Source organism: Ceratotherium simum, chromosome 22 (assembly GCF_057802395.1).
Source record: "Ceratotherium simum simum isolate JZ-2026a chromosome 22, ASM5780239v1, whole genome shotgun sequence".
Taxonomy (NCBI): Eukaryota; Metazoa; Chordata; class Mammalia; order Perissodactyla; family Rhinocerotidae; genus Ceratotherium; species Ceratotherium simum.
In genome coordinates this window covers 42,428,607-42,443,083 of record NC_141921.1, presented here as the reverse complement: position 1 = coordinate 42,443,083, position 14,477 = coordinate 42,428,607, and the positions used below count along the sequence as shown (strand labels likewise).

The following is a 14,477-nucleotide window of genomic DNA, read 5'->3' as shown; positions in this document are numbered from 1 at the left end:
TACATTTCTTTTCTGGATTGTAAATAATACATTTTTAACTTTAATTTTTTGCTTCAGTCTCTCTGGTTGAAGATGACTTTCACTGACAAAGAAATTAAATTTAAAATGTATCATTCAGGGCCGGCCCCGTGGCTTAGCAGTTAAGTGCTCGCGCTCTGCTGCTGGCGGCCCGGGGTTCAGATCCTGGGCGCGCACTGACGCACCGCTTCTCCGGCCATGCTGAGGCCGCGCGTCCCACATACAGCAACTAGAAGGATGTACAGCTATAACATACAACTATCTACTGGGGCTTTGGGGGAAAAAATAAATAAACAAAAAAAATTATAAAATGTATCATTCAGGGCCGGCCTGGTGGCGCAAGCGGTTAAGTGCACGCACTCCACCTCAACGGACTGGGGTTCGCGTGTTTGGATCCTGGGCTCACACCGATGCACCGCTTGTCAAGCCATGCTGTGGCGGTGTCCCATATAGAGGGGAGGAAGATGGGCACGGATGTTAGCCCAGGGCCAGTCCTCCTCAAGAAAAAAGGGGAGGATTGGCATCAGATGTTAGCTTAGGGCTGATCTTCCTCACAAAATAAATAAATAAATAAATAAAATAAAAGGTATCATTCAAACTTCAAAAAAACTAAGTATAAAAGAAGTTTAAACAATTAAATTTTCAAATGATGTTTCTGTAAGTTGGTGGCATTTGTATTTCTCAAGTTATTAAAGCCTAAACATGCACTAAGACTTTTGGCCTTACTTACATTCTTTCCTCTTCATTTTTATTTGTCGTAGACCAAAAACTGCATATAGAAGGGGAAGTGCCTCATTCATTCACATATATAAACTCTTTTTTTTTTTTTTTGTGAGGAAGATCAGCCCTGAGCTAACATCCATGCTAATCCTCCTCTTTTTGCTGAGGAAGACCAGCTCTGAGCTAACATCCATTGCTAATCCTCCTCCTTTTTTTCCTCCAAAGCCCCAGTAGATAGTTGTATGTCATAGTTGCACATCCTTCTAGTTGCTGTATGTGGGACGCGGCCTCAGCATGGCCGGAGAAGCAGTGCGTTGGTGTGCGCCCAGGATCCGAACCTGGGCCGCCAGTAGCAGAGCGGGAGCACTTAACCACCAAGCCACGGGGCCAGCCCAATATAAACTCTTTTTAATTTAAAAAAATCGAGTGAGGGGCCGGCCCGTTGGTGCGGCGGTTAAGTGCGCATGCTCCGCTTCAGCGGCCTGGGGTTCGCAGGTTTGGATCCCAGGCACGCACCGATGCACCACTTGTCAAGCCATGCTGTGGTGGCGTCCCGTATAAAGTAGAGGAAGATGGGCACAGATGTTAGCCCAGGGCCAATCTTCCTCAGCAAAAAAAAAAAAAAAAAAAAGAGGAGGATTGGCATCAGATGTTAGCTCAGGGCTGATCTTCCTCACACACACACACACACACACACACACACACACACACTAGAGTGAATTAACCGCTATCAATATCAAAAGACTGCTAAGAGTAAAGTGAGGCTCTCCTTTTCCACCTTCGCTGATAACATGTCAGACTCAGAGATGAACCACCAGGGGAGATAGTTTTTGAGACCTATCACTTCATCAGCGAATTCCACGAAACTAAACAAGCTGTCCTCCATGGAGACAAGTCTAAAAGTCTGGCAACAATGGTCATAGGCTTCTAAACATGACAGGATGCAATCTGAGCCTGAAGAAAGAACCCAAGGCAAGAAGAAACCCAATGCAAGTAAGGCTGACTTCTCAAACTGCCCCATGAGACACATCAGCTTGGGATTTCAATTTAGATGACTTGACCACAAAATGGCAGTCTTCCAGCCTAGGCAGTTCATTGAGTGTTTTGACAGCAAGCCATTCATGACAGCCAAATTCCTACCACAAACTTAATGCTTTATTTTCAGGCCTTGGACCATATCTCTCCATCCCATTAAGTGTGACAACAGTGATTTGGAAAGTTAGAAAAACAGAAAAAAGTACACTGAGTGATTGCTTTGGTGACTTCTCACCATTTGCTAGTTTCTCGCAGATGCTGAAATAATTTGGTCCCAGTGAGCCAAAAAGCATCTTGCTGTCTTAAGATAGGAAAGTCAAGAAGGCTTAAGATGATGGCGGTATCTTGGACACAGTAAAGTCAGACATGGGTCTCCCCTCCCTAAGATTCACTTAATCCACCCACCTTCCAAGTCTTTATTTGGATAAAGTACCACTTATTGGAATGGCAGAAGATTCATCAGATCTCTGATTTGGAAACTCCTCACCCCATTACAGGCACTTAAGAAACTAGGGTGTGTACAAGTCAAGTGGGAAACGCTTGCTTTGTGGAATTTTTTTCTGGTGTCCAATAGACAATTTTCCATCAAAATATTCACTGGGCATTTCATAATTGCTAATAAAACATGTGACAGAACTGTGTGTGCTCGTTTCAGAGCATAAATGACCGTATTCATAGATGATCCTTTGCTCGCTGATGTTTCCTTTCCAGTGGAATGTGCCCTGAGCTTCCTAGACAGGAATGCAGCTTAGAGTCACAGCCTACTGAAAAGCCTGGAAGCACAAACCTCGATTGGTCTGGAGACAGAACTTGGAATTTAGTTGTGGACTGGGCCAAGAGGAAACAGTTTAAAATTGAAGAGGTTGATTATGACAAGCAGGGGGACAAGTGGCTTCTGGAGCAGTGAAGGCTTTCTCTCCTCTGCCGATGAACCTCCCCTCCTACCCATGCAAGGAATCTGGGAGACCTGTCCTTCCCAAGAACACTTAAGACTGCTGTTCTGGAACTGACAGCTCCTTGAGCTAAAATGATGAGAAGGTACAATGAAAACACTGATGGAGGACTTGGAAAAGTTTCTCTATGAGGGAAAACTTCAGTGGAAAAGTCTGAATAGGCATCATGGGATGATTATGACCTGAGGAACTGTAAACGGCAGGAGTTGGTAAATGAGAACATCAGGCAGCCCCATTTAAAAAGAGGGATGCGAGTGGCCAGTAAGTGGATTTAGAGCAGTGGTTCTCAGCACTGGTCACATACTGGAATCATCTAAGGAGGCTGAAAAGATACTGATCCTGGGTCTATCCCCAGAAATTTTGATTCATTTGGTCTGGGAAGTGGCCTGGGTATCTGGATTTTTAAAAGCTCTCCAGGTCATTCTATTATGCAGCTAAAGTTGAGAACCACCAATTGTGAGGTTAAGATTCTCAATTGGCTGGCCATAAGTGTCACTTATTAAAGACATTTTCTTTTATTCCTAGTGAAGGGTAAAAGGAAGCTGGAAAATTGGTCATTCTCTCATAGCTAAAGGCTTAATGAGTGTTTTGCTTTGAATACAAACCAGCCTCTGTGAGGAGGCAGGCAGTGCATGCTGAGGAGGATCAGGGGAGGGAGGGTAGGTGGGATAACTGGGCTTTCTACCAGGCTCACCTGCAGTCTCTCCCACCAAATCTGGCGGATGATCTCTCGTCGCTCGGGGACAAGTTTGTACTGGATAACCTCCTCCAGCTCGGAGAGCATGTGGCAAGAAACCATGGCCTGACGGAAGCAAATCACATTCCACCTTAACACTGCATGAACAATCCAAAAGCCAGGGTTTACTTCGACCATTCCCTCTGGGGACAGGGTATCTGCTGAGAACACACAGGCACGTTCTCAGCAGCCTGTGAGTCCTCAACAGCCCACTCTGAAAAACAAACTGAAACAAGCCTCTAAAATGACCGTGTGCAGACTATTTGACACTCACTCCATATGCCCGACTGTAGCTCTCTCCTGCCATAGCAGTTAACTCAGCATCCAGCAGGTCTCTGGCTTTGTCGATGCACTAGAAGAGAAACAGAGAACCCTGGACTGAGCTGTGGACTTGGGAGTGAGGGCAGTGGTTATTTTCAGCTTCCCAACTAGCTGCAGAAGTTCTCTCTTTCACCTAAATTCTAGTGATGAAGAGAAAAATTCACCAAAGAAGGGAAGAAAACTTGCCTCAGATCTGAATGGCTACAGAAGAGCATTATCCGATTTTTCAGAAAAGGCAGAAATGTGTGGCAGCCAAAAGCTTAACATCTATGTTGACAACCCAAATCCTGGGGTGTTATCCTCCCCAAAACAAGGGAGGGGAAATGTGTGCTTAGAAATAGAATCACCGTGTTCTTGCATCTCAAGAGGACAACTGGGGATCTACCTTCTTTCAACTTTTCCTTGCTGGGCACATTTGTGAAAAGAGACTGTGCAAACACCCAAATGGCTCCAGGTGGTCGTCTCTGGCTTCCAAGCATCTTGTCCTCATGAGAGAGTGCCTCTGAAACTGGCAGAGGGATGCCCAACCCTCTCCATGTAAATGGGAGCTTTTGTGCCTGTGACTGGATGGCCCAGGTCTCAGTTCTCATCACGTAAACCAGAGCCCCAGGGATGGCCACAGGACTGCAGTCTTCTCTGTTTCATCAACTAAACACCCTTCATGCGGAGCTTTTCCTTTTTTGAATGTTTAAGGTTAATTACTGTGTCCTCATCCTTTAAGTGCTCAGGTCATTTACCCAAGCACCTCGTCCAAGATAATCTAGTGCCTGACAGAGCGGATGTGACCGCTTCATTATTTCATTCTGCAAGTCAGCACAGGATTTTCAAATAAAGTGCTAGCTTTCCTGGAAGGTGATCAATGTGTGACACACCTGCACAGCCAGAAGAACCTGGGGACTAATTTCTGCTGCAGAGGGGGGACTGCTGCTCTCCATATCCTCCTTTGGTAAAACATTTTCTCTCTACTTCAATGAACACTAAGGCAAGGTGGTAAAAAGGATGCAGTGATGACCCAAGAAGCTAATTCCAGAAGCAATCTAAATGGTAACTTCCAGAACATATCTTTCCTTCTCAGAGCAGAAAGTGGCCCCAGCTGATATGCTGGCAGTCTTCTTACTGAGTATTATGCTCCAAAGCCATTCTAATGAGCTCACAGAGCCAAACGCCAAACACCAGAGCTGAAGTACAATAGCCTATTTTCACAGGCAACGTGTGCCGAGGAGCTGACAGGGCTACAAATAATTACCTTTTCTTTGCTAGATGTTCTGGGTGCATGTAGGTTTTTACCTGTTGTGCCAAGGAGAAGAGGTCCTGATGCAGTGCCAGCACAGCTCTATAAAATGCCCCATCGTGGGTGTCCCGCGGGATCATACAGGTATACTCTTCCATGCTGTCCCACTGGCCTAACGGACACACACACAGAAAAGCATCAGGGTGGTCAGCTTGCTGGGCTAAAGGCAGCATCTCAACTAGGCCTTGTCATTGTTACTCGCATTTAGCTTGGAGTTCAAACAAGACAAACTTGAGCCTGATGCATCAAAATCCTGCACAGACCCTCTATACTCTGTGGGGTCAAGCAAGCCAATTTAACAAACAAAGCCACTTCTGTCTTCCAAACACAGGACTCCACTGCTGCCCCAGAGAGCGCCATGAACGATGGGAGAAACTGCAGGAGTGCAAAGCCTGCATGTCAAGAGGGTTTGAGGCAGCACCTCATTAACCTAGAGGACTCTCGCAGGTTTCTCTAGGTGAGATGGAACAGCTTTCTTCCCCACTAGTGAAGCATCTCACAGTTCAATGGTACATTGGAAGTTACATTTTCCCCTATACAATTGAAAATGGCCATTACCCAGACAGGGGACAGGATTAGACAAACAGCTTGCCTGCCTCACTCTGGTAGTACCTTTGCCTCAGAAGAGAGGAGATAAATATTTTAAGAGATTCTGTTACAACAGAAAGATGGGCTGGGTCATAGCACAGCAGTCTCTGTATCACGGCAGACTGGGGAAATGGCTGCATCTGGGAAGAGAGATTCACTTCCCCTGGTGGGATGAGCATGTATCAAATGCCAGGATTTCCAAGACCATCTGCAGGAAAGATATCAGCTCCATTAGCTGCAAACTGCAGGGCTGCCAATCTTCCAGGGCATTTTCCTGCCTTTCACTCCAGACCATCAGCTCATCCCTTCTCTATGCCTCTGGGCAAGGCAAACAGCAAACGATGACTCCTCAGGAAGCAATTTGTTTTTGAAAGATGTTCTGGATCCAGCCCAGAGCTCATGAGAGGGAAGGATATAAGCTCTGTGACTCAAGAGGGATAGAATGGAGGTAGAAGGTTATAGAAACTTTCTCTGGACTCCATAGGTGAAGCTTTTTACCTGGGACATCCTATGGACCCTTTCCCCTCTTACTGAGAACATCTCTAGAACAGACATTAGTAATCCTCTCAGCTGGGTCTGGTGTCAGAAATCTACAGTTGTCGATGGGGATTCAAAGGAAATCTCTGCTTTAAAATACTCGGAGAGTGGGGGTAAGGCGAGTGTTGGGCTGCAGCAGCAAGGAGAAGAGAGAAAACAAAACTGTCAAATTGTTTATAATTGTTGGAGAAGGTGAAGGGCAGATGGGGGTTCATCATACTGTTCTCTTCACTTTTCTATATTTTGGGAAAGTTCTATAATAAAAGTTAAGAAATAAAAGGAGATAGACAGCTGTCTTCTCTCTTTATTCCTGCTTGGGATAAAGACAGGATGGGTTGAGCTCCAGCAACCATACTGGATCATGAGGTAGACTTGATAACAGAGGCTCCATTCAAAGCAGAAATATAGAAAAAGGCTAATGACAAAGGAGCCAGAATACTAGTCCAGGAATACCTACCGCTAGATCTCATTTATAATAGAGAAAAATAAACTAGTAACTTGTTGAAGATAAACAAAAACAAACAAACCTCACTAAATATCTCAATTTTGATACTTACTCACTGTTTTCCTTGGCTTCCCCATGAAAAGCCATTTTTACCCGTGTCTAACAAGTTAGTCAAAATCTCAGGTAGAAAGGACAGATGGCAGAGCTAGAAGTGGATACAGATTGCTCACTTCTATAGACCTGACATCTCTACCTGCAGCCACAGTGTCTTACTTTTTGGATGCGAGCCCCCAGCCTCACTCTCCCCACCTTGACTGAGGTGCCTGGGAGGGAAGGCTTACCTAAGCCCCAAGCAGCTGCAGCAGCCATCCGGGCCATCTTGGCTTGGGTCTCATCATTAACCAGGGTCCACTTCTCACAGCACTGCTGGTGGAGCTGCCCCCTGAAGGAAAAGAATCATACAGTCAAGTTAACAGAAATCACCCCCATAACCTGTCCATCTTCCTCTCCAGCCCCTCGGGTTAGTTGGGGGCCACAAAGGAACTGGATGATAGCAGCCCAGGAGCCTTGAAATAAAAAGCACTCTAGACTGGGTCACATAACAGAGAAGCGATCAGTGATTTGTTGTTTCTATGGCCTCGTGGCTCATAATTTGTCTGAGAGTGAGTTTATCAAAGATAGGGACCATGTCTAACTCTATGTGATGTGAAATGTCCTGAACATCTGGCCCCCTTCATAAATATTAAATAACTTCTCTCCTATGGCAATGAACTCCTGGCTCTTTCCCCTTGGCAGGCCTACAAAGAGAGCAATCTGAAGACACATCTGGACATTCATTTTGAGCTCAAAGCTATAGGGAGAACTGGCTCTTAAAAGTATTATACAAATGGTTGCAGTCTGAAATGAAACTCAAATGAAATCAATCTGCACAGAAGGAAGAAGGCTCTACAATGATCCCATTTACCAGAAATCCAGATGCTGCTTATTCTCAGAATTTTGTACAGTTATACCATGAATGTGGGTAAGAATATGATGACATATGGAGATCTGGTGCTCAACAGACTCCAACACAGAGAGGGGAAGCCCTCTCAAGATGTCCTATTGACTGTTAAAACCTTTACCCTCTCATGTCCGACTTCTGAATGAAAGCAAATAAAACTGCTACTGTGCCAATATGAGCCCCTGTTTTCATGTGAGCTTCAAGACTCTGCTAGGAGACTCCTTAATCTTTCCTGCTTTCTGAAAGAGATGCTACAGGATGTTTTAACTTGGTATTGGGAGTTCCAAGTGGCCCAGCTCAGAAGCCTCGTGGGACATGAGCTGCACTGCACTATAAGGTGACCTGGGGGGTGGGCAGGAGATAAAGATGCTGAAGTCAATCAATGCTGAAGAGATCTAGGCTGAGCTCACTGAGAAGCTGACTGGCGACCACATCTAGACAAATTGCTCAGGGTCATCAACCAGCATCATGGCATGGCAGTCATTAACGTCACCCTCTCTCTGACAGGTGATCAAGAGACCCAGGGACACAAGCATTCTGGCTCAATACACAGCCAAGATCATAAGAGTAAGAGGGGCTGGTCTGGTGGCATGGTGGTTAAGTTCACGCTCGGCTTCGGGGTCCCGGGGTTCACCGGTTCGGATCCTGGGTGTGGACCTACTCACCGCTTATCAAGCCATGCTGAGGCAGAGTCCCACATAGAGCAACTAGAAGGATGTACAACTATGACATACAACTATCTATTGGGGCTTTGGGGAGAAAAAAAGGGAAACAAAGGGGGAAGATTGGCTACAGATGTTAGCTCAGGGCCAGTCTTCCTCAAAAAAAAAAAAAAAAGAAGAAGAGGAAGTAGGCAGCCATCCTGCCCTATGTACTTACTGAAGCTCAGTGACAGAAGCAGGCTCAACCTCGGTGTTGGTTTCCCACCATCCAAACCTAGAAATCTTTACTACTGGGTCCTTCTAGAGGTTATCTTAGAGCAGTGGTTCTCAAATTGTCATGTGCGCCACAATCCCCTGGAGGACTACTTCAAATAGATTGCTGGGTGCCAACCCCTGAACTTCTGATTCAGGAAGTCTGGATTGGGGCCCGAGAATGCACATTTCTAACAAGTTTCTAGGCAATACTGATGCTGTGGTCCAGGGGCCACAGTGTGAGAACCACTGGCTCAGAGAATAGGAACAGCTCCTCTGGGCAGCATATTTTTGTTGAGGCCCTGCCTGGAGTTAGGGGAGAAAGCTACATGATCTCCACATGATCCTCCCAATCCCAGAATTCAAGTTTTTATAGCTGGCGGCCACCACAGGTGATTCAGCATCCCTGTACTCTTTCCTCATGACCACCCACTTCTGTGCTTTGGGTCTGGGGATTTAGCTTTGCTCCTCTTCTAGAGGCAGGAGCAAGTTCAGTATGAAACACCACAAACTGTTACCTCAAGAGACAAAGTGCGGAACAGTGCAGGAGCAGCATCCTGGAAAGATGGCCCCTGACAGTGGACACAGGTACCACCTTCAAGCTGTGGCCACGTCAACAACTGTCAGAACCCAGTCGGTATAACAGGGGTGGGGTTCCTCTCCCACCAACACGTGTTACAAATAAGAATGTAGAACAGACTGAGTCCTAACTCTCAAAGGCAGGGGATAGGACAAAAATCAAATAAATAAAAAATATGAAACTACTTGTGGGGCAAACACTAGGATCTGTTTTCTGACACCTCTCAATGCACAGCAGGGAGGACTGGGTAAAAGGCTCCTCCTCTAAGACTTTGACTTTCCAACCTAGTGCAGCAGCAAAAAACTTAGAAAGTGTTCTTTCATTTGGAATACCTAAGTGGTTGGCTGCCTATGATCTCACTCCCGACGAATCTGTTCTCAAGGACCCAGAGGCCATGTAAGGAACAGTGTGGGAAGGGGGTCACTTAGGTGCACCTTGGCTGCAGGTGTGGCTGTGTGTGCCATGCGGCTGGGGCGGCTATCTCTTGTAGTTAGCTTCCTGGAGGCAGATGAGCATGGAGAAAGCAGGAGGGTCTTAGCTCACTGGTAACTCCAGATCATTCCTGATGCCACCTCTGGTGAACACCTGCCTCAGGTATGTTCAGGATATATACTCAAAGCAAAAGCAATTTAGAAATTGCACTCTAAATAGAATTGACTGAATAAACCATAAAAGAAACCTGCATATGATCAAGAAAAAAATTCGGCTTCTTTCATCTCTTTTAAAAATCTCTTTTAGTCTGCTGCATTCTTAAATCCCTTGGTCAGCATCACTGGCCACTTATACTTTATACGTAATTATAAAACTGAAAGAAACCCAAGAGAGATTAGAGGTAGATGGAACTGAGTACTGCACCGTCAGAATCACTCTGCTCTCGGGAGACCTTAGGCAGGCTCTGTCAACCTCTATGAGCCTCAGTTTCTCAACTGTCACACAAGGGGATTAGACAAAATCATATCTAAAGTCTGTCTACTCTAGTACAACCAAGCTGTCTTAACCCATCTAAGGAAAGTGGTCATCTGTAATTTCGAAAAGCAGGGGGCAAGGGGCCAGGAAAGGTTTCAGGGAGGAAGAAACAGTTCAGGTGGACCTTGAAAGATGGAGAGGATTTCAAAAAGTAGAAAAAGGAGCAGAGGAGGAGGTAGGCAATTCAAGGAAACAGAATGAACAAATGCAGAGAAAAAAATTCCGTGGGGTTTGGAGAAGAGTGAATCGCTTGGCCAGAGCTCCGATTACGAGGTAGAGTTCACTGAGAAGTGGGCTGGAGTCACAACACAACAAAGCTGAGAGACTTTGACACCAGGCTATGACAGTTACATACAAGGGCAATAGGGAGACACTAAGGTATTTTAGGAATTGATTAGAGTTAAATTTTACAATATTTACATCTTCTTTTTTACCTTTCCCTTAATCACATATGGTTATATGGTTACCAATTTTAAAGTAGAAAAAATTTTCTTTGAAATAATGTGGCTAATTCTTTTTATTTATTTATTTATTTATTTTTTCCCCCAAAGCCCCAGTAGATAGTTGTATGTCATAGTTGCACATCCTTCTAGTTGCTGTATGTGGGACACGGCCTCAGCATGGCTGGAGAAGCGGTACGTCGGTGCGCGCCCAGATCTGAACCCGGGCCGCCAGCAGCAGAGCGCACGCACTTAACTGCTAAGCCACGGGGCCGGCCCCATGTGGCTAATTCTTGTTAACATACTTTTCTTTTGCTTTAAATCAGTATGGTTCAATAGAAGTTTCTACAGTGATGGAAATGTTCTATATCTGCACTGTTCAATATGTTAGCCACTAGCCACACGTGCTACTGAGTACTTGAAATGTGGCTAATACGAATGAATTATTAATTTTATTTAATTTTTAAACAGTTACATGTGCAAGTGGCTACCATATTGGACAGTACGGTTTCAGAAACCTGTTGGACATTAAAAAAAACAGCTTTAGTTGTACAAACTAATGAAGATTTGATAGCATATGCTTCCTCAAGGAGGAAGCTTTCATTGAGGTGAATGAATATGGAATGCTAATTATGGAAATAAACAATAACACTTGAATCTCCCTAATAACGGTTAAATCAGACAAACCAATTTCAAATAATTTTAGACTATTATCTGTATACATGTGATCCAATGCCTAGGGCTAAATTCACTGACAATAAATTTTCATGCAATACAATTACAATATCTTCTATCTTAGGAATATAGTAATAACTTTATATTAAGAAATAAAGGGCCGGCCCCGTGGCTTAGCGGTTAAGTGCGTGCTCTCTGATGCTGGCGGCCCGGGTTCGGATCCCGGGCGCACACCGGCGCACCGCTTCTCCGGCCACGCTGAGGCTGCATCCCACATACGGCAACTAGAAGGCTGTGCAACTATGACATACAACTATCTATTGGGGCTTTGGGGGGAAAATAAATAAATAAATCTTTAAAAAAAAAAAAAAAAAAAAAAAGAAATAAAAATAGCAATAGTTTTACCAAAAGAATATCTATAATTAGGTACAGAAAGAATTTGTGTAGCAAGAGGTCATTCTTTTCAGAAGCCTTACTTCTATTTTTTTCCAATAACATTCCTAAAATTTTCCAAGGTATAAAATTTCTAAACAAATCAAAATTTGCCTATATTAAATAGATTGAGCTTTACTGATATGATGGACTATTATGCAGCTGTTAAAAAAAATAAGGTCGCACCTATAAGGTGCTGATATGGAATAGTGGCCTAGACTTGTTAAGTGAAAAAAACAAGGTGCAAAACAGTATATAGAGTACACCACATAATGTACATGCTTGCACATACATGGATCACCCCTGGAAGTCTACACAAGGACCTGGTCTCAGTGCCTGCCAGTCTGGTGGCTGGGGGAGAAGAAGATTTGGTTTTCACAGTTCTGTCACTGTTTTATATTACTGAAGTTTGTGCCATGTGCATATCACCTTTTCAAAAAAATAATGCTTTAAAAATAAAATATGAATACAAGAATGTAGATTGAAAAAAGAAAGCCTTCAGAGACAGAGGTTCCATATGCAGATCCAAACACAGGGCACAGGCCTGCAGGACTCTCCCTTCTCTAGACAGTTCCTCGGACGCCTGGTTTCAGGGAAACCTTAGGCTTTGGGTTGATCTGGCCCCCGAGGAGCTCTGGGGTTCTGGCCTCACCTTTGTTCTGGAAGCTCAAACTTAATTCCTTTTCCCCTCTTACTTCCACATCTAATCAGTCTCCAAATCCTGTCAATGCTACCTCCTAAACACCTCTAGATCCAGCTTCTCTCCACCCCACTGCCCTCAACCTTCCCTCTTTGCCAACATCATCTCTCTCCCTGGGTGGCCTCTGAACTGGTCTTGCCATCTCCTCTCTGGCCTCCCTTCAATCCACTCCCTAATTTGCTCCTAAAGGGTTCTTTTTATAATGCAAACCCATCAATCATGGCCCTACAAATACTTGGATAACCTCTCAGTAGCTCTTAGGTTAAATCTAAGCTCCTAACTTGGTCTATAAGCCCCACTTCATCTGGCCCCTGCCTACCTCTCCTGCCTCACCTTTTACCTCTCTCACCTCACACCTGACCCTCCAGCCTTACTGAACTTTCGGAACCCTGAACAGACTGTGCTCACCCCTCCTCACTGTACAAGTTCAGGTGAGATATCACTTCGCCTTCCAGAACCTGCTAAGCCTGGATTAGGGCCCCTTCCAATTTCCCACAGCCCCCTGGGCTTCCCCTTTATAACTGTTATCACTCTGTATCACAGCAGCCTGGCCGTCTGCCCTGTAAGCTCTGGGAAGGCAGGGCCTGTGTCTGTCTTGTTCTTTGCTATGTCCTCAGGGCCTGGCACAGACACTGGCAATGAGTAAGTGCTCAATAATTACAGGTTGAATGAAAGAACAGGGGGACCCTTAGTCTCAAGTCCAAGAGAAAGTTGGGATAATCTGCTCCTGGGGAGGTAGTATGGCATTTTAACTATTTAAAACTGTGGTTAAGCTATTTAATGACTGTAGTATGGCATTTTGTTTTAACTATTTTATTTTTTATTTATTTATTTTTTGTGAGGAAGATCAGCCCTGAGCTAACATCCATGCCAATCCTCCTCTTTTTGCTGAGGAAGACCGGCCCGAGCTAACATCTATTGCCCATCTTCCTCCTTTTTCTCCCCAAAGCCCAGTAGATAGTTGTATGTTGTAGTTGCACATCCCACTAGTTACTGTATGTGGGACGCGGCCTCAGCATGGCCTGACAAGTGATGTGTTGATGCGCGCCCGGGATCCGAACCCGGGCTACCAGTAATGGAGCACGTGCACTTAACCGCTAAGCCACGGGGCCGGCCCCCCTTGTTTTAACTATTTTAAAAAAACTGCACTTGATGCTGGAAAACAGAATGGGGACCATTTTTTCTTCAACATCCCCCAACAACTCCCCAAACCAAGAGCTAGGCAAGTGTTCGCAGGTAAGCATGACCGTGGCTTTTCCCTCTCCCCATTCTCCTTCACCTGTCTCCTGACCTTAGTCCTTTCAAAGTTGTCTGCTCACACCACTGTCACTGTACTCTCAGGCTTCACTAACTATCTGTAATGTGCTGGTCTCATCAACTTCACAGTGGAGGGAGGCCTTGTTTTCTGTCTTTCTTGTCCCTGGCGCCTGGCAGAGGGCTGGACATACAGTAAGCATTCATTCAGTGAAGCACCTGAAGAGAGTGGTCATTTGTTCTTCTTTCCTAACATCATTATCAAGAGCTAATAAAGAAAAAAATCAAGGTTGCAGAGTGAAAATATGAGGTTTTCATCAGTTGGTCAATGTCAAGAGGCAGATGGAAGGAGTAGGTGTAGATCCTAGGAGCACACCCAAGCCTGTCCTGTCCTAGAGCATCACAAAGTTGAAGTTAGAAAAAAAAAAGAGCCTTTCTATTTAGCACTGACATAGAACAGAGAGAAAAAAACACCAAACTGATAGATTCCTGGGAAAATACCAAGTGAAACAGAAATGAGAGTCTTAGGTAAGAACTCTGTTGGGGGAAGCCTTTCAAATCCAAACAGCAAAGGGATGATGTCTCTAGCAGCCACTTGGCCACCATCCTGATGCAGCTCACCATTCCCCCAAGGCCTCGAGGCAGCGCATGCGGCCCAGCATCAGCTCTGGGTCATCCTTGTTGGTGTCCATTTTCTTATCATAGGCTACAAGAGCATCCTCCCACTCATGCAGTTTCTCGTACCAGGTAGCCTGGATCTCCTGTCAAGTGGAAAAGAAAGAGGACTGTTGTGAGGCACAGAGAAAAAGGGGGCTCATTTTTAAATCCACACACTCTATTTCCTAAGGTGCTGTGTTGAATGAATGACACTT

At 45.0% G+C, this 14,477-nt stretch overlaps 1 protein-coding gene across 4 annotated transcripts in view; it reads right to left on the bottom strand.

The window, feature by feature from the left end:
* The window catches only part of MTOR (mechanistic target of rapamycin kinase), a 123,112-nt gene that overhangs the window by 28,340 nt on the left and 80,295 nt on the right, over nt 1-14,477 (bottom strand). For all 4 annotated transcript variants that reach the window (XR_015555858.1, XM_014783863.2, XM_004425578.3 and 1 more), the window contains exons 30-34: nt 14,227-14,366; nt 6,986-7,086; nt 5,071-5,186; nt 3,737-3,814; nt 3,421-3,528 (exon numbers count right to left, since the gene is read on the bottom strand). Coding sequence is in view for 3 of the 4 variants with exons in the window: in XM_014783863.2 (XP_014639349.1) it covers nt 3,421-3,528; nt 3,737-3,814; nt 5,071-5,186; nt 6,986-7,086; nt 14,227-14,366 (543 nt within the window). In the remaining variant the exon portion in view is untranslated. The remainder of the gene's footprint in view (nt 1-3,420; nt 3,529-3,736; nt 3,815-5,070; nt 5,187-6,985; nt 7,087-14,226; nt 14,367-14,477) is intronic.